Raw genomic sequence first — 19,665 nt, 5'->3', positions numbered from 1 at the left:
TTACTTCTGGATCCGTTATTATTATTATTATTATTTTAAATTAATTCACTGTCGCGAGGTCTCATTTGCAAACTGAGGATCGCAGTTCTAACATTTGTCATCTGTCCACACAGCTCGTGGGATCTTAGTTCCCTGACCGGGGATCGAACCCGTGTCCTCGGCAGGCAAAGTGCCTGACCACTGGACCACCAGAGAATTCCCTATTTCCGGATCAGATATCAGTGGCTCTTCATCCTTGGCGCACGTCACTTTTAAGTATGTCAAATACTCCCGGGGGTGAGGAGGGTAACTTCAGAAGTCTTCCTGATTTTTCTCCTGCTTTTACAGTAAATCCCAACCCGCCTACTCACTGGGATTTCTCCTCCCTCCTTTCTTGTGGGTGAACTTGATTTTTAACTCCAAGTAATGAATGCAAGATCGATAGAATAAGGAACAAAAGTATCCACGGCGACCGACAGCAAACTCTTAAATCACAGCGTGGTAAGTGCAAACACGCAATTATTGAAAACACAGCACTAAAATTTCAGTAGGAGATAAGAGTGAGGCTTAAGTCATTAAAAGACTCCATTAGTCTCGTGAGTCTGAGACACACGCAAAACATGAGCTGTTGTGGAGAACTGGGAATAGTACGTATTCCACCAACATGCACACACGTAGCTGACCGACTGAGAAAGACAGGGTCTGGGCGTCCCGCCCCTAAGGGTAAGGGGGTCTCCAGAGGGGCAGAGGGCGGGCCAGTGCGTCCAGGCGATGGGTCCTCGGTCATATCTGAAAGGCAGCGGCAGGGGAGCACCACTGACGAATCAGATGGTTTGCATGGGAAGTAAATATCCTGCCTGCATATCAGTTCCCTGGGTGTTTCAGCATCACCCTGCTCTCGGTCACTCCCTGCTGGGGACATAAGAGGAGACTTCTGACGCCGCGACCCCACTCCCACAGATCACCAGGAAGGCCCGAGAACGCAGCCCTGTTCTCCCTTGTCCCTGTCCTCCCCGGCTTGAGAAACACTTGACAGCTGAAATGTGAAGAAGACGGTCACGGGCAGCCAAACGGCAGAGTGAAAGCGCTGTTTTGGAAAAAATGCCCTGAAGTAGCTGCACACACATAAACGCACGTGTGCGCCGGCATGCACACATTCATACTCTCAGGGGGGTGCACCGTTAAAATGCTATTGCATCTTAACACGCCTGGCTTGCATGTCAATTCTGGCCCGAGATAATGGGCCACACACGTCATGACAGACAGCTGTGCTCCCCAAGTTCCGGATGTCAAACAGCCTGAGAGAGGGGGTGCACAGCAGAACCTGAAAGAAACAGCATTCCTAAATACATAGGATTTTCTCTGAGAATAGAGAAAGCATATCTCCTGCCGGGATTGTGGTAAGCCCGAACCGTGCTCATGACACAGAGAACAACCTTAGCCTCTCCTTTAAAAGAATACAATTTCATCTCAAGCAGGACATCACATTTCAGGGTGAGCTATTAAAAACTTGCATTGCACAGTGAAACTAATTGCCCTGTGAATCACCCTGCTTTACAAGACGGCTGGATGATCATGCAGTTAACAATATGTGCTAGCCCAGTGAATACTTCTCCAAGAGACACAGGAAAATCCAATACAGCACAGATGGCCTTTGGACCACGACTTTAAGACCACACTACTGCTCCGGTTAACGCTACATCCTTACCACCATCACCTCAGGCATTACTGCAAGACACTGAAAACTTTAACATTATAATCTCCCTTTCCATCCCTCAAATACCATTACCAGTGATAAAATGTTATTTTATTCAAAAGGCAGGTTGTCTTTACAAGCTTTTGCAGGTATTAAAAACATATTCACGGTAAACACTTGCTATTTTATGAACTGCCAATAAAGACGCTTACCACCTCCATCAATATCATAGCCTGGAGCATTAACACTGGATTCTGCTTAAATCTGGCTATGCAATGAGCCTTTCCTTCAAATCATCGTTAGTTATTTTTAAGCCGTCTTTTCTAATATGACACAAATTATAGGGAAATCAAAACTGTGATCAAGACAATTAAATGAGCGGTCAGCTTTTGCATACTTTCACAAATGTTTCAAAGGCTCAAGCAAACAATATAAGTACACCCCGAAAATAAACACCCAAGAAACTAACACTGCCCCAACGCAAGTTAATCCAAATACCTCTTTAACTGAAAAATGACCCTAGCTTTATTATTTCAAGCAAGTCAACCAATCACCCGGAGCATCAGCGCCTCGGAATACTCCCTCCCGGCCTCTTAGCGGCTCTCACAGATCTGTTAATATCGCATAGATGCCCTTCGGTGCTGACGCGGGATGGCACTTACAGAAGGAAAGCATAGCTCCTGGAGGAGGACTGGGTGTCCGTCTAACCCTGGGCTTGCAGTTCAGGGCAGGGCTCCGCCGTCCCCCCGGCCGTCAGGCGCCGCGTTCCGGTGCAAAAGCTGGGCTCCCAGCCCACTGACATCGCTCCCCGGCGAGCCGAGCTCTAAGTCAGCCTGAACATGCTCTCCCGAAAGGCAGGCGGCTCCGGGGAGACCTACGGGAGGTTTCCAGCGCGGCACGCAACTCAACTGCACACACATTTAACGGCTCCGAGCCCTCCAGAGGTTTAAAAGACTGTGCATTCCGTGCCAGGCGCCGGAGCTCGATGGAAAACCGGGAATGGGGAGAAAGGCTGTTCTGAGCGGCTCGGGCAGCGCGCACCCAGGGCTGTCCTCCCGTCCTCCTCGGAACCGGGGGCACGCCGACACGCCTCTGAGCCGCGGGCACGGCCGGCTCCCAGAGCATCTGCAGGACCAACTTCGCCTGGCACCCCAGCAAGTTCGCCCCGGACTTTCCCACGCCGCCCCCCGCCCTCCCCTCTGAGGTGTCCGCCCCGCGCACACGCGGCGGGTGAAGTTGGGGCCCCCCACGCCCGGCTCTCCTCTCGTCCAACTTCGACTCCCCCACGCCTTGCGCCCGGCCCCGGGCGCGGCAGAAAGGCGCTCGGGGGCCGCGCGGGTTCCCCGGTGCCCGCCGGCGGCGGGGGGCGGGGGTCACCGGCACGGATCCCGGGGCTTCCCGCGCCGGGCCCCCCCAGAAGGGCGCCATGGGAGCGCGCACTCACCGAGATACATGCTGCGTCTCCCGGCGCCCGGCCGGAGCCCCGGCGGCGCGCGGGGCCTGGGCGCTCAGGCCGCCGCCTCCCCCGCGGCCCGCGGTCCCCGGCGGCCGGAGCGAGCGCCCGCGCCGCCCATCCCCGCCGCCCGCCGGCTCCGCCTCGCGGTGTCCCCGCCGCGCCTGTGACATCAGGGCCCGGAGCGCGGCGGGCGGCCGCCCCCACCCCGCCCCCGGCCCGCGCCCGCGCCGCCCGGACCGGCCTGCAGCCCCGGGGGCGCGCGGGGGGCTGGCTGAGCGCGAGGACGGGCCCCGCGTCCGCGGAGGCGCGCGCGGGGGACCCCCACCGGAGCCGGGGGTCCGGGGGGCGAGGTCGGCCCCTCTCGCGAAATTCAACCCCCGCGCGCCCCGCCCTCCCGCGCGAAAGGCAGCGTCCTCGCCGCAGCCAGCCGCCCCTCCGGAGCTGAACGCGCGGGGGAGGACCGTGCCCCGCGCCTGCACCCCGGCGGCGGGGGCTTCAGGGTTGGCGGTGGGCGGTGACGTTCACCCTAAAGACTCCGGGGGCCACGGCTAGGGTAATAGAGGTCTCCACGGAGCGGTGATCAGGTCACAGACCCCAGCAGCGGGAGAGGAGTTACCTTTATTTCTCGAGTATTTGCTGAGCTGGGTTGATAGAGAAAGGTACAGCAAAATCACTGGTGATAAAGTCACCCGGCACGTTCAGATCACATTTGCTGTGTCTCCCTGAGCAGGTACCAGAAGGGCGCTGAGCCTGAAATGGCCCTTCACCCCTAAAGGGGACAGACATTTCAGCCTGAAAAATAACGAAGGTTGTGGCATAATTTAACTCGGGTCACCAGTGTAACACACGCACACACACACTCTCCCCTTAAATCTGAGAGGAACAGTCAAGAGAGGCAAAGCTTAGCAAAGCCTCTGGCTCCTCCAATGGTCTAATGAATTGCAGTCCTTATCTTACATTAAAAAAAAAAAAAAAGATGTTTGAAAGAAATCCCTGAACAGTGTACTGATTAATACTCAAACGCTCTGCATAGAAAATAAACCCGTAGAACGAGTTTAGTTTCATAAGCACTCATCTCTTTGAGACCCAGCTTACCTACTGGACCATTTAAACGTAATCATTTTCACAAAAATCCATTAAGCTAAGAATCGAAGATATTATTGATAAGCCATAATGGAAACGAATGTAAAAAAGAAAACGCAAAGAGAAAGGGGAAAAAAAAACTGAAGATAAAGAAAGAAGGGCGGTAGCCTGGGGCACTTGCCATGTTTTACAGGCGTTTAGATAAGCCACGGGAGCGGATGTTTCTACACTGTGATATTGAAATTCTCCACGGTCTTTCCTTGCATAGTTCTGTATGGTCGGTGGATTTAATGCATCTTGGAATTAGGCGGGGGCTGAAGCTCCTAATAGCTTGCTCTGCAATCTGACAATGGATTTGGTGAATGCAAATAGGTTATGATACATAAATCAGAGACTTTAGAGTGAGTCTCAGCACAAATCTGGTGCTCTTTCAGAAGTATTCTTCATTTAAAGCAATTTGGAAGAAGAAAATGTCAATAGTAAAGAATATTTACTTTTCTTTCTCCTATTTTTAATTTAAAACTAAAAAGAATGTTACAAGAAATTCCTGAAGAAAACATAAGTGTTTTTCCTTTTGGACAGATGGAAGGCATCCAAAAGTACAATTAATGGCCTTTCCCTGAGGCAGGAGAACGATCTGTGGTCGAGCTTCTTCATGAAGCTCGGCGGCTGTCCTGACGGCCCACGCGCGCTAGGGGGCGCCCAGGGGTAACGTTCGCGTTCCTGGTCCTTTTGACTTTCTGTAGGTAGAAGGTGTGAGTTGCGAGTTGCCTCTAAAGCAGGAGATTTAAGACAGCAAAGCGCTGTTTTAAATCATTAACAACACTCCTGAATTTGCATGGCCTTCTGCAGTCACAAGGTCTTTTCACTTATGTCATCTTTCTTACTAACAAGCTGAGATCTCAAAAGATGTCTGTTATAATCACGATTACCTGAGACTCAGAGACATCTAGGCAACTTTTTCAGTGACATCAGTAAATGTCTGCCCAGAACAGTTGTCTTGCTATTTGTGTGCTGAATTTATGTTCCAGCCCCTAGCAGAGCGCTTTATTCAAATATATAAGCTCTAAATTTCCCATTTACAGTGACCCATGTAAACGCCTTCTCCAATCACATTACGTCGCTGCCTGTTTCAGAAGTGTGTGCATCTGTCGTCGTGCTGTGAAGAGAGAGGCAGCGAGTATTTGGTACGAGAACATTCCAGCCTCTGGAGGGTCAGAGAGAGCCGCGTGTAGCCTCCGAAGGAGTATGGCATCCGGGAGCAACTGAATGCTACATTCATACCGTGGAATTCTGTTCAAACCAAAAACAGGAGGTGCGTGCTTTATTTAAACATGCACACCCCACCCACCTGCATTTCAGGGCTATCTGGAATGTCAAGACCTCAGAGTGGCTTATTTCTAGATGGAAAACAAGTGATTTTTATTTTCATTGTACACTTAATAGCGTTTCTTTTAAAGTGACTTTGTGTGTATAGATTATAGAGAAAAAATGCAACTGTTTTTATTTGGAAACAAAATGACATCTAAATAAAGGCCCAGCTGAGGCTGGCTGGATGTGGGGTCGTGAGCCTCCCAGCCGACAGGGAGCCGGCCCGCGGCTCCCAGGGAGTCCGCCCTCACAGCCGCGGCCTTCTCGTCTCTCGGAGCTTCTGAGGAGCCAAGAGGTTCCTAGCAGGAGCTAGGTCGCTGCTCGCCAGGTAGAAATACGCTGCCGGTAAGACCAAAGACGCCCTGAGACGGGGCGCACACCGGGAGTGCAGACCTGGGAAGACGTGGATTTTCTCTCTGCTCAGATGTACAGAGAGCTGCCCGCCCGGCCCGCCCGTCTCCTCCAAGTCTTATCCCAGGTTTGTGTGCGGTCTCCCTGCTCTCTCTTTGTCCCTTCAGACAGCCTCCGGCCATCCCGGCTCTTCTTCCCCACCTTGCTCCGCTCTGAGTCTCCGAAGCACTTCTCACCATCCGGCCAGTACTGCGGCATCTGTTTATTTTGATCTCTCTTCACTGGAAAGTGATCTAAAGGAGGGCGTTTGGTCGCTGTTCACTGCTGTCTCCACCGTCCTTCCAAGGGTGCGCCCGCTTGTTGCTTCTCGGGAAACATCCGGGAATGAAGGAATGCACACACCTGAGTGCACCCGTATCGTGTGTAAAACATCGTACTTTTCCGTGTGCCTACAGTCATTTCTCTGAGACAGATGGCGTTTGGTGCGAAGCATCTACACAAACCGAGTGTGTCCACGCCTAGCATCAGGGCTTCCCGGTGGCTCGTGGTAAAGAATCCGCCTGCTGTGCTGGAGACACAGGAGACGCGGATCCGAACCCTGGGTGGGGAGGATCCCCCGGGGGAGGGCATGGCCACCCACTCCAGTGTTCCTGCCTGGAGAATCCGATGGACAGAGGAGCCTGGCGGGCTACAGTCCGTGGGGCTGCAGAGTCGGACACGGCTGAGGCGCGGAGCACCTATGCGCCCATACTTAGCAGCAGCTGTTCTTAAATTCCAGCGGCGCAGACGCCAGGTGGTCCTGCAGACCCCAGTCTGGAGCTTGTCAGGTTCTCACAGCTGAGCGCGCAGCCACGCAGCGCTGGCTCTGCACGGCTGGCCGAGTCTTCCACTGCCTTCCCCGGAGCCTTCATTTTGTCCACTTTCATCTCTTATTTGTATCCCAGCAAGAAACTTTTATCCAGCGTTCCCTATTTCAGGCTTGCCCGTGTCCAACCCATTCTCCATAATAGATCCATTAGTGTCTTTCTAAATGAACGTGATCAAGTCACCCCCTGGTCCAGACTGCTCACCGTCTATTTCACCTCCCCAGGCACTAGGCCCTCTCACAACTAGCCCCGGTAATGCCTCCCTCATGAACGCTTTCCCCTCCACAGGTTTCGCTCCCGCCCACCCCATCTAGAGGTCTTCTGAAGACTTTATTCCTCTTTCCTCCTCTTTCCCTGACAGCTCTTATTCAACCTATGTGTCTCTGGGTAACGACTATTTCTGCTGAGAGCCTTTCATAACCTCAAGACTGAATGAGGTGCTAATACTTCTTCATTCAGCCTATTATCTAATTCCTGCATTAGCACTAAAACAGTGTGGGAATTTCCCCTTCTCCATCTCCTAAGTGAAAGGGGGTGATCTTCTTTATTTTAATCTCCAAGACCTAGTACAGATCAGCATTTAATGAATGAATTGATTATTTATCTGTGCATTCATTCTGTATTTACTGAATAAAGTCATTATCTTTTGAAGGTCTGCTTCATGCCGTAGGTTTCACTAGACGATAGATAAAGAACATTGAAGAAAGTACACAGGGCCATGGGCACATGCCTGGGGGCTGCAAGAAAGAGCAGAAAGACCTGCTCGTGCAGAAGGAGGTATAAGGAGGATGCTAATAACTGAAGTCAAACAGGTCACATGGAACCCAATTCAGCAAAACACTGGTAGGCCGTATCATAGGGATTTAGACTTATTCTGACTTACGTAGAATGCCTTTGGAGCAACATAATTTGACATGTTTTAACAGGTTCACTATAGCTACCTGTATAGAGAGCTATACCTGTATAGCTATTCTCTCAGTATAGAGAATAGATAAAAGGGAGCAGAGGGAAATGTAGGAAGACTTTGTAATAATATAGAAAGAAATGGTGATCTGGACTGGAAGAAGCAGCGGAGATGGTAAAAAGTGATTCGAGTCTATACGTATGACAACGTGGGTCAATAGGATTTCTTGATGAGTTGGGAAAGTGATGGAAAATAAAAAAAAGAAGCAGCAATAGATTATTTGACGTTTGGGGACTGAGCAATTGGAAGATAAAATTTCCACTAACTGATAAGAAGACTGGAGAAACACGTCTGGGTGGGGTTAGAAGGTAGGCAATGTGGGGCATATTTAATTTGAGTCCTCTTATGTATTCAAGTGAAAATGTTCCCTCCCTGGGAGTTTGGCTTATGTGACTCTGGAGTTCAGGGGCGATTCATATTTAAATTTAAATTTGTCATTTGTATCATTTGTTTACATTCCACGTATGAGTGATGTCATGTGATCTTTGTCTTTTTCTGTCTGGATTCCTTCATTTAGTGTGATAACCCCTAGGTCCATTCATCCTGCTAGAGACGGTGTTGCTTCACTTGTTTTAATGGGTAATGTTCCGTCAGGCATGTACACCGCATCCCCGCCCACTCCCGTCCGCAGACACCGAGGTTGCTTCCGTGGCCCGGCTACTGCACGTGGTGCTGAGGTGAACACCGGGGGGCGTGTGTCTTTTCAGATTATGATTTTCTCTGGACGTGTGCCCAGGAGTGGGACTGCCGGACCATATGGTAGCTCTATTTTAGCTTTTGAAGGGACCTCCATAGTGGCTCACCCCTTCACATTCCCACCAGCAGTGTAGGACGGTGCCTTCTTCTCCACACGCTTTTCAACATTTATAATGAACTCATTTACAAAACAGAAATAGACTCACAAACATAGAAACAAAAACCTCTGGTTTCCAAGTTAGGAGTATGGGATTAATATATACACACTACTATATATAAAATAGAGAACCAACAAAGATCTACTGTATAGCACAGGGAACTATAATCAATACTTTGTGATAACCTGTAACAGGAAAGAATCTGAAAATGAATATATATATATATATATATATATATATATAAATAATCATGCATATATGATTCAGCTATGTATATATGTATGTATAACTGAATCATTTTGCTATGCACCTGAAACTAACACATTGTAAATCAACTATACTTCAATTTTTTTAAAAAAGAGAGGAGATAAAAGCAATAAAAATATAAAGTTGTATTTTCCAATTAAAAAGTCATAATCTTATAAATAGTGATTAATCCATGAGCCCAGGTGAAACCTTCAAGGGAATATAGATGGAAAAGCAGAATAGGGTCAACAATGAACCCTGGAGAATTATACATGCAAGAGGCCTATGTGTGGATATCAGATGATGGAATATTTCTTGAAAGCACAATAATCTGTTGAATGGATATTTGTTGACATATAAATGACATTTGATGGAAGGCTATTTATTTTAAGCTTGAGTTTGCCTCTGTCTAGCATACCACCACCCAATGTCAAAACAGTTTGAAAAATGAAGAAATAAGTAACTTATGAACAAATGACTAGTTCAATGGATCCATGTAGTGTAGTGATCAGATTTTTTTTTAGATTGTATAGATACAACTATAAACTCATAAATCATTTTTATTCCTTGATTTCAACTTGATGCTTCCATTGAAATTAAATGCTTAGGGACCTTACTATGGAAAATTAATACCCTATAGTAAAAGAAGTATTGATATTGTGATAAGAATAAATTCTTTAAATTTTAAAATTCTATAAATACTAAAATATTCTAAAATTCTAAGTAGCTGAATTTTCCTAACTTCCAACACATCTAATAAATCCATTCTATGTGTGATCAGTTAACAGGGCTTTTTTAAAGAAAATAAGGTTTACTAACTGGCATTAAGAACCTTCTTAGAATCCTTAACCTTGGAGGTGGCTATGACCTAGGCATATTTACTCATTCAAAAAAACAGTTCCTGGGTACTCATGTGCCAAATGCTGTTCTAGGTGCCGAGGTACAACTGATGAAAACGCAGTGTCCAGGGCTTGCATTCTTGGGATGTCCACAGCCTCGTCTATCTGGTAGGATTTGGAACCTCTTCTGCCTTTGTCTCGCGAAGGGGAAGACTCACAGCGTCCTTCATCTCGTTCATTCACGGGTTACAGCTTATTGCCGCTTTACCTCCGATAGAATGACATGCGGGCAGGGTACACCCACCATGCTCACGCTGCACCAGCGCCTCAAAAGGGTCTCAACAATAGGAGGCACGCAATAAATATTAATTTTATTAATTTATCACTTATGTGAATGAATGAATATCTCAAAAGTCTTCCATATGATGCCCCATCCTGATTCTACTGAGAATACACGTGTGCATGCTAAGTCGCTTCAGCCATGTCCACCTCTTTGAGACCCTGTGGACTGTAGCCCCCCAGGCTCCTCTGTCCGTGGGATTCTCCAGGCGAGAATACTGGAGTGGGGGGCCATGCCCTCCTCCAGGGGGTCTTCCCCGCCCAGGGATCGAAACTGCAGCTCTATGTCTCCTGCATTGGCAGGAAGATTCTTCACCACTAGCGCCACCTGGGAAGCTGAGAATATGGTTGTATTCTACCAGGAATGTCCTTTGCTATTCCCCTTTAAGTGTCAAGATAGTTGCATTCATCACCCAAGACAGCTAAGATATTTTGTTTTCTAAGAAGTCTTCCCTGGGCTTATTTCTGACTCATGTTTCCCTAAGATATTTCCAAACATTGTTTGCGTAACTTTACTACAGTGTATTTATGGCTCAACAGGTAAAGAATCCACTGGCAATGCAGGAGACACAGGAGATGAAGGTTCGATCCCTGGGTTGGGAGGAGTCCCTGGAGGAGGGCATGGGACCCCACTCCAGTATTCTTGCCTGGGAGATTCCATGGACAGAGGAGCCTGGTGGGTTACAGTCCGTAGGGTCGCAGAGGGTCGGACACATCCGAGCAACTAAGCACGCAGCATGCACGCATTTCAGTAACTGGTCCAGTTATCAGTATTCCTAAAGTAGAATGAAGGTATTTGGGAGTCATGGAAAAATAGGTAAATATTAATTCCCTCAGCATTTTAACATATCTCAGAATACAGCAGAAATGCATGCCAAGGATTTGGCAGTTTGGGTTAGTAACTGGAGCATGCCATTAACACCCCTGACTTGGGAAGCTGCAGCCTTTGCTGAGACTGGAGGTGAGTATCAGAACTACCCAGACAAGGAGGCGACCCCACAAGCCACCTCAGAAGGGAGAGTGAGTGGCAGAGACAGAGGGAAGGCCGGCAGCACCCAGAGACTCGGCAGCCAGGAGGCAAGAGACGGACCAGAGCTGTGGGGGAGCAGGTCAGGAGCCCGATCGGGAGCCCAGGATCCCCAGAGTCGGGGACACAGAGTTTAGGCAGAGGGACTTGGGGAAGTGATCAAAACCCCGCTGCTCGTCCAGGTGGCGTTTCTCAGCGCATCCCCCCGAGGGATCCAGGGCCCTGACTCCCTCGTAGCAGGAGCATCACAGGCTCCCTCCCTGAAGGCGCTCAGGCTGGCTCCCTGCCACATCTCTCTTTCTTTGTATTTTCTCTTTCCCCACTTCTAAAGCCCTCCGGGGACATGTTCATATTTTTATCTACTTTTCCATAAGGTTTATGTATATCCACATTTTTTATATTTATCTAAATATTTTCTCCAAAAATCAATGGACATCCCCTAGTTTGGTGCCTTTCTCATAGGAGGTTAAATTATTATAACTATTATCATTTCTGATAAAAACATAAGTGATGATTCTATATAACAGGACCCTGAACTGAAATCTTTAAGCTACTGCTCTGCTCCTCCAGGCCCTTGGTGTCTTATTTAAGATGATGATGCTTTCATACAAAAAAAAAGTAAAAACAAAGGCAATACTATGTAAATAGTAAGAAAACTCTAGGACACACACGTAAGGCTTTGATAAAAGAGGCTTCAAGGCAAACCTGGAAAGCTGAAGAGAAGAGGAGTCACTTAAACTCAGTCTTTATTAGTGGCCGGGATGGATGAAATGCAAAAACAGTTGGCAGAGGATATAATGCGAGAGTGGAACTGTGAATGGTGTGTCTGGGAGACAGAGAACAAAGAAGTGTTCAAGAGGAAGCCTCGTGAAATGTGTTCATGCAAAGTGAAGCCAAAGAAGGAAACAGAGTCCTTGTTGGATGTGATCTCACGTCCCAGAGGAAAGCTTTTGAGTTTAATTCGAATCATGATGCAAGAAGTGTTTCCTGAAAGAATATGTGAAGGAAACTCAAAGTGCTTCCAAGGACAGAAATGTAATAATGTGCCTCCCAAGATGTTTGGTGACACCCTAACATGAGTTAATACATCTTGTATAGCAGGTTGAAAGATCTTATACACTCCAGAGGTTTCCAATTTTTCTTAAAATGAAATTCATTTATGGCTCCTGGGCAACAATTTAAGGATCAGCCCTTTCCCCACCCAGCCCCACAACAAATGTGCTTGCAAACCAAATGGAAGAAGAAAACAACATCATATTGAATTTCGCCTTCTGCTTTCCAAAAAAAAAGATCTTTCAAGATAAATTGAGTACAGCTCGAGTAAATTTGGATGCTTTAGGTCACGGGCATTCCATTTTTATATACACCGTGATAATAACTATATAGAGCTAGCAGAGAGACAGTGCAGTGCGCCCCAACATTGCAAGAATTCACAAAGTAATTCAAAGTGTTTCCAAGTGTGCTTAATTCTGTGCCTCCAGTCAAATACTGTAGATGGAAATTTGTTTGGCTCCCTCTGTCAAAATGTCTAAAACACATAAAGGGAATGTGTAAATGGAAAACAAAATATTACAGTTTCAACGTTCTTTTAATCATGTCTCAATTTCCATCTTGACTTGGCTCAAACGTAGTAACAATCCTAAGGGCTCATCTCTGATCTTTTTTGGTGGATAAAATGACCGAATGTGATTTTTACCCTTGACTCAAAAGTGTCAGTTCTGGAAATCTGCAGTATTTGTCACCATGAATACCATTTAACTGCGGCAGTACCCAAAGGAACTCCGCACAGCCATACGTGAATACGGCTGGAGGAACTTAATTAATCTTGCTGTCACTTCCATGATGCTTTTCATTAGTTTTGCTGCTATCTGATCAGCTGGCCTGCTCTGTATTGGCAAGGGCTACCCACAGCCTCTTGGAAAAGCATTTTCAAAAGGTAAACAAAGACTCACCTTCGTGGTAGGGAGTTCTTATGCAGACAGACATTATTGCTGCTACTCTAATATGGAAGTGACCCTCACGTTTCCTATTTGAGATCATAAAGTCACAGAAAACATAAATATCTATTCTGTCCCCAGCTGAGAAACTGATTAAAAGTCTGTACAGAGAATATATATTTGAAATAAAAGGTCATGTTTTTCTTTCTATTCTTTTCATGAACAGACATGCTTAATGCATTATCATGAACTGTACTAATGAAATATAGAATATAAAAGCAGAAGAAATCTAGACATTTTCACTGAACATTGGTAAGAGGATGAAAGTTGGACTTAATTGATGGAATGAAGCAAGTGGATATTCAATGATAGTATCGCTCTCTCTGAGTCATAATTTTGAGAGATCAGTTTAAAATGTATAGATTCTAAGTATAATTTTACTTGGATGCATTGCTTTGCATTATTGCCCCATGCTGACCACAGTTTAATTTACTAAAAGGAAACTAGGGAACGTCACTGGCAGACTCCACACTCCCAAGGCAGCGGACAGGGGCTTGTTTGATCCCTGCTCGGGGAACTAAGATCCCACATGCCTCATGGCATAGCCAAAAAGAAGAAGAAGAAGAAATTGGAATGATTTTGTAAAATGTCATCACATTTTGACCATACGAATGTCAGCTCAGTCTTGTGGGCTAGACGTGGAATACTGGAAAAGGAAGTCAGCAGTGGTTTTCCTCTGTGGGGGCTCTGATGCAGAAGTACAAGTCACGTGGCCCCCTTCTTCCCACGTGGAAGCCGGATGAGGTCGGCACAGGCGAAGCAGCTCTGTGGGGCCGCGTCCCCTGGGGGAGGGGCGCTGCCATGCCGTGGGGACACTCTGTGAGCCCGTGAAGAGGGGCACAGCCAGCACCCATCACCCGCGTGCCAGGCCGGGGAGTGAGCCACCTTGGAAGTGGACTCGTCAGCCTGGGTCAAGCCTTCACACACCTGCTGCTGTGAGCAGCATCTTCCGTGCAACTCACGATGGGGGCTTCCCGGGAGGGGCAGTGCTAAAGAACCCACCTGCCCATGCAGAATACGCAAGAGACTTGAGTTCCATCCCTGGGTTGGGAAGATCCCCTGAAGTAGAAAATGGCAACCCACCCCAGTGTTCCTGCGGGGATAATCCCGTGGACAGAGGAGCCACGAAATCCAGAAACACTGCACCGCTTCATCCCTGAGTCAGGGGCTGACCAGCGAGGGCGCGCGTCCTCCAGGATGATCGCCAAGGTCATGATTACTGACTACGTTTCTCATGCCTCAAGAAACATTATTCATCCCTTTATAAAGTTCCTGGCTGTGCCTCCCTGTCCCGAGTGTGGGACCTTGCTTGGGAGGATGAACGTGTCTCATTTATTTAATTATCATCACTGGGTGTTTTTGCAATGTCTGCCGGTGAACGCACCTCCCAGATCTCCCTACGATGAGTTCTTACTCAGCTGCTAGGAGTGCTTCAGACAGAAGGCGCTTCAGATATTGTCTCAGCTGCTAGGTCCTGCATTGCTAAGGTTTTTCTGCCCTGTGTGTTGGCCCACATCAGTGATCAAGGTGGAAATAAAAGGTCTGGCCGCCTCAGACCAACTTGGAACAACCTGGTCACGTTTGGCCATTTCAGTGCCAGAGGGTCCAACGCTGCCTCTGGACTTGCATCCCAGCTCGACTTGCTTTTCTCCCCAGTCCCTTTCCTCTTCTCCCTTGCACATTGCGGATGCAGAGAGTTCCTGGAGAAACGCCCTGCCTGCGGACCATCGTCTCTGTTTCCTGGACAACCCATCACCTGACACTGTCGACGAGGAGGCACTCAGTACACATGTGGTGGTTTAACTAAGTCCCAAGTACCTAAGGTCAAACAAGACTAATTTCACAAGGAAGAAAGCAGGCTGACCCCCCAAGAAGTCTTTGAAATTGCCAGATAATTGAGAAAGAAGACCCACCTTTTCTCCAGAGACTTGTTGATTTGGGAATCAGTGTGAAGAAAGGAAAGCCCAGAATTTAAATGAATGCCCTGGTCCACGTGCTCTGTCTGGGTAACAGTGATGGCTCAGAGCTGTCAGGCCTGCCAAGAGGTGCTCGATCACGAAGCTCTCCTCCTTCTTTTCAACAAAGGTAATCACTCAGCATTTTATCTTTTCTAGAAGGTGCCATTACTTTGAAAAGACATTGAAAGTCTCACAGGGGTTTCTACGTAGTGGCATGCTGTCTCTTCACCTTCAATTAAAAAAAAAAATCTAGAGGAGAGACCCTAATTCATTGGAGCATGAAGAAATAGCTTTAAGGAACTTGCATCATTTTGAAGTATAAAAATTTGAGGGGAAACCCTTTTAAATTGAGTAATTTATCACGTCCTTTAGTTGCTAAAATACACATCACATATCGTTGAAAATAACATTGCATCAGTTAAATAACCAGATCACTCTTTCTGGAGGTAAAAACAACAACAAAAATATTTTACTTAAAAAAAAATGTGAGGCATAAATATATGTGGAAAGTCTAAAGAAATTGTCAACAATAATACCCTCTGAACCTCTGATGGGCAGAAAGGGAGGGAAAGTGGGCATGCAGGGCAGTTAGAGAAGACTCGTGAGCATGTGGCGTCTAAAAGAGTGTGGATAATTTCAAATTTGATATGAACAGAGAGCAAGTGTCCTAGGCATAGTTAACAGCATGGGGAAAAGTCTGGGGGAAAAAAAATGAAAAAAATGAAGCATGAGGCCAGGGCTGAGAGAGGCGGAAAGTGGTCCAGAGTGAGTGAGTCGGCAACGTGGGGGCCGTCAGGAACCTGCCGCAAGGATGCAGGGACCTCCCACAGAGGGCTCATCAGGAAAGGGAGGCGCCATGGCTGCTGACTCTCCAGGTGCCAACAGCCACCCACCACGCGCTCTGTGGAAACAAGGCACTCTTTTAACACGACTTCGAGAAGCATATGCAGAAAGACCCTGAATCTCCGACAATACGCCCGCTTCTCCTTGCTCAGGGTTTCTGTCTGTACGTCATCCAGGGAAGCACAGCAGACAGGACAAAGGAAAAAAGGGGTGTTTTGCATGGCTGGCCTTGTCTAGTCTGGAATCACTAATTCAACCAATTTCAGGGTAAGACAGCTTTTTCAGCTGTCATGGGAGCTGAGCATTGAACACAAGGATGAAAACTGAAGAGCTGACTGTTTGACAGTTGACCCAGATTAGCCTTCAAATGATGGAGTCAGTGTGTTGGCTAGATGGGAGCCTGTAGTATTATACATGTACATATTATATGTAGGTAACTGTGTATATACATTATACATATGTAATGCATAGTGCATGTACAATTCATAGAAAAAATGGGCGCAGTGACACTTTGAGCGTCGTGAGTGTTTATGTTCATGCACCAGTTTTAGCATACTTCTACATTTCTGGCTCACAAGCCCGAGTTTTTAAATTGTTTACTTCTCTTGGGCCTGCAAATTTTATAAGTAACATCTCTCACATTATGGGCAGCCTTGTTTTTGAAGCACTGAACTCAAGTACTGAAGAGTATTGGGAGACCGTCCTGACTATGGTGGCCTCGAGGAGATGAAGTCGTACATATCCGCAGTGGCCGGGAATGTTTTGTTTCTTCTGTAAATTTCAAAAATGAGTGTCTTTCTAATCACAGCAATATTTTCAAAAGATAAGCTGGTTATTGCATTTATTTCTGAGAAATAAAGGCAGCCACTTCCTAAATGTTATGTATGTGAGCCAGCTACACGCGCGCACACACTCACACACACACAAAGAAGGCCAAGTGCTGGAGAATCGATGCTTGCAAATCGGTAGTGCTGCAGAAGATGCTTGAGAGTCCCTTGGACAGCAAGGAGATCAAACCAGTCAATCCTAAAGGAGATCAACCCTGAATATTTGTTGGAAGGACTGATCTTGAAGCTGAAGCTCCAATACTTGGCCACCTGATGGGAAGATCTGACCTACTGGAAAAGATTCTGTTGCTGGGAAAGATTGAGGGCAGGAGGAGAAGGAGATGGCAGAGGATGAGATGGTTGGATGGCATCACCGACGTGATGGACATTAATTTGAGCAAGCTCCTGAAGATGGTGAAGGACAGGGGAGCCTGGCATGCTCCAGTCCATGGGGTTGCAAAGAATGGGGCATGAATTAGCAACTGAACAACACAACATATATATATGAACAACACAACTATATATATAATATATAATATATATGCGCACACACACATATATACATGCACACACACATACACACATATATATAAATGCACACAAATATACACACACATATACATGCACACACATACACACACACATGCATGTATGAGTTTTCACTGTCTTACTTTCCTAGAAATATAAGCAAGGCCTCAATCTTGATAGAAACACAGGGGACTTGGACGTATTTCAAGGTAGCTGCCAAGTCATCTTCCTCTCTGGGGAAATTCTTTTTCCATATGAAATATTCAGGGTTCACTCACCCCTGGACATGACTGATTTGATTACAGTGCCCTTTGAGTAGGATTTTCTGAGACATATGACTGGTATCGCCTGGCTTGAAAAGATGAACTGAAAGAATCATGTTTGTTCTTGAAAACGTAAACAAAGAAATGGAGAAGAACTTTTCATTAGGTGATGGACCCTGGGAGTGGGAGGTGATATAAACCCCAGTCCTGTGGGTGCCTGTGCACAATGGATGAGGCAGAAAGGCGGAAAAGAGAGGGAGAGGCAGAGGCGGAAAGAGAACAGCTGCTGTATGCTGGATGGAAAGAGAGGCTCGTCCTTCCAGGGCAGCCTTTGGCTGTTCCACGGCTTCTCCTCATGTGCACCTTTCAAATAATTCCATTTCTTGCCCCAGGGCAACTTGGATAAGTCTCTGTTCCTTCAGCAGTAATAGCTCTTATTATGCCCTCAGTTAATTGGAGGAAATTCCATAGAGTGACAATCAGAGGCGTCACGGTGACGTTCTGTTCTTGGGGAGGGTCTTGTGACCATTTCTCCTGAAGAAGAGAGCGTGATACGGCAGCTTGGTGAAGGGGGGAAGACAGTGGTCCAGGGAAGAAGGAAGAAGTCATGCTGTGGGACCCCAGGGTACTCAGGGGCTGACTAAGAGCAGGCGTGGGCTGATGGTAACGGTTTCTAGAAGGGATAACAGCAGTGTCTAAGTCTCCAGATCAAAGAGCTGTTCTCCTTCAACCTTTATTTTCCACTAATGCTTTGTGAAGATGTGATTGTGAAGAATAGAAGTAAAGGCTTTTGACTCTGAGAATTGATAACGTAGCTTGTTTTCCTTCTGCTTTTATGTAGTGTTTTCCTGATAATCGAACATCTTTAATTACTAGAATGACAAAGAGCATTGAACTTTCTCAGCTAAATGATTTCCTGTCTGTTGTGGATGAGTGACATGCTTCCTGTGTTAGGACCCAAATCGTGACTTTGGCCCCTGTATTGAGGCATGCTCAGCACCCTCTCTAGAGACGAGTTTGTGTTTTCACAGAAGTAAGGGTGTGACCCATAATTGGCCAGGAGTAACATGGATTCACTGATATTCTCCTTTATCTGTATTTCTGATCATTCACAACAGATCTACCAGATTTGCGGTATGATGCAAATCTCAGAGGAAATCTTGCAAGAGGACAGAGAAAGTCTTATTAAACCACTCTGGAAAGTCCATGAGAGGATGAAGCATAACAGATAAATAAATAGTAAGGTCAAGACAAGTAAGTTAGAAAAGGTGGAATTTGAAAGAACGTATATCAAATGGAGCCAAAGGTGGAACAAAAGGCCATAACGAGTTGGAAGGCAGGATAAAGTATTGGAGATCCATGAAATAAAAAACATGTAGTTCAAATAATATTTACCAGAAAAATTGTTTGGAGTTGAACCAGAGTACTTGAAAGGACTTGTGGCTGTGGGTAAAGAACACAGCCAGATGTGGTTCTATTAATATAATCCTTCCCTAATCCGATGCTTGACTCAAGCTCTGGGCTCAGTGACCACATTTAATGCAGCCATCAGACATAAAAAAAAGAAATCAGACTTTTCAAATCCAGTCTTTTTTGTTGTTGTTCATGAAATGTGGCTAAAGAGATTGTACAAACACTTCCCAGCACACACACAGGCACACCCCAGCGACTTCTGGATTGGCGTGGACTTTGGTGGCAAATATAACCAGCTGGGAGTCTCACAGAAATCACAGGTCTTGGGGAATACCAAGACGAGGTGAGGGAGCCATCCCCTGCCCTTTTCTTGAACTCAAAGTTCAGCATTTTGTTTCATTTAAATTTCTATTGGAGTATAGTTGATCCACAAGGTATCAGTTTCAGATACATCAAAGGGAATCAGTTAAACATGTACATATATCCAGCCTTTTTTAGATTCTTTTCCCATATAAGCCATCACAGAGCATCGAGTAGAATCCCCTGTGCTATATAGCAGGTTATTATCAGTTATCTCTTTTATATACAGCGATATGTATATGTCAGTCCCAATCTCCCAATTCACCCCTCCCCACCACTCCCTGGTAATTCTAAGTTTGCTTTCTACATCCCTCACTCTACTTCTGCTTGATAAGTAAATTCATTTGTACCCCCCCCCTTTTTTTAGATTCCACATATAAGCAATATCATATGATACCTGTCTTT

The 19,665-nt window shown here is 46.5% G+C and overlaps 1 protein-coding gene across 3 annotated transcripts in view; it reads right to left on the bottom strand.

Annotated features, from left to right (window-relative positions):
* The window catches only part of ZNF385D (zinc finger protein 385D), a 921,658-nt gene that overhangs the window by 346,161 nt on the left and 555,832 nt on the right, over nucleotides 1–19,665 (bottom strand). Inside the window, exon 1 of one of the 3 annotated variants that reach the window (XM_043454131.1) lies at nucleotides 3,120–3,269. The exons of 1 other annotated variant lie outside the window; for it this stretch is intronic. In XM_043454131.1, the coding sequence (XP_043310066.1) occupies nucleotides 3,120–3,129 (10 nt within the window). In that variant the 5' untranslated portion in view covers nucleotides 3,130–3,269. Of the gene's footprint in view, nucleotides 1–2,337; nucleotides 2,832–3,119; nucleotides 3,270–19,665 lie in introns of those variants that run through there. One more of the 3 variants, XM_043454130.1, reaches the window with a different exon arrangement.

The sequence above is a fragment of the Cervus canadensis genome, chromosome 31, assembly GCF_019320065.1.
Source record: "Cervus canadensis isolate Bull #8, Minnesota chromosome 31, ASM1932006v1, whole genome shotgun sequence".
Taxonomy (NCBI): Eukaryota; Metazoa; Chordata; class Mammalia; order Artiodactyla; family Cervidae; genus Cervus; species Cervus canadensis.
The sequence above is the reverse complement of the archived record's forward strand: the minus strand, read 5'-3'. Positions and strand labels throughout refer to the sequence as shown.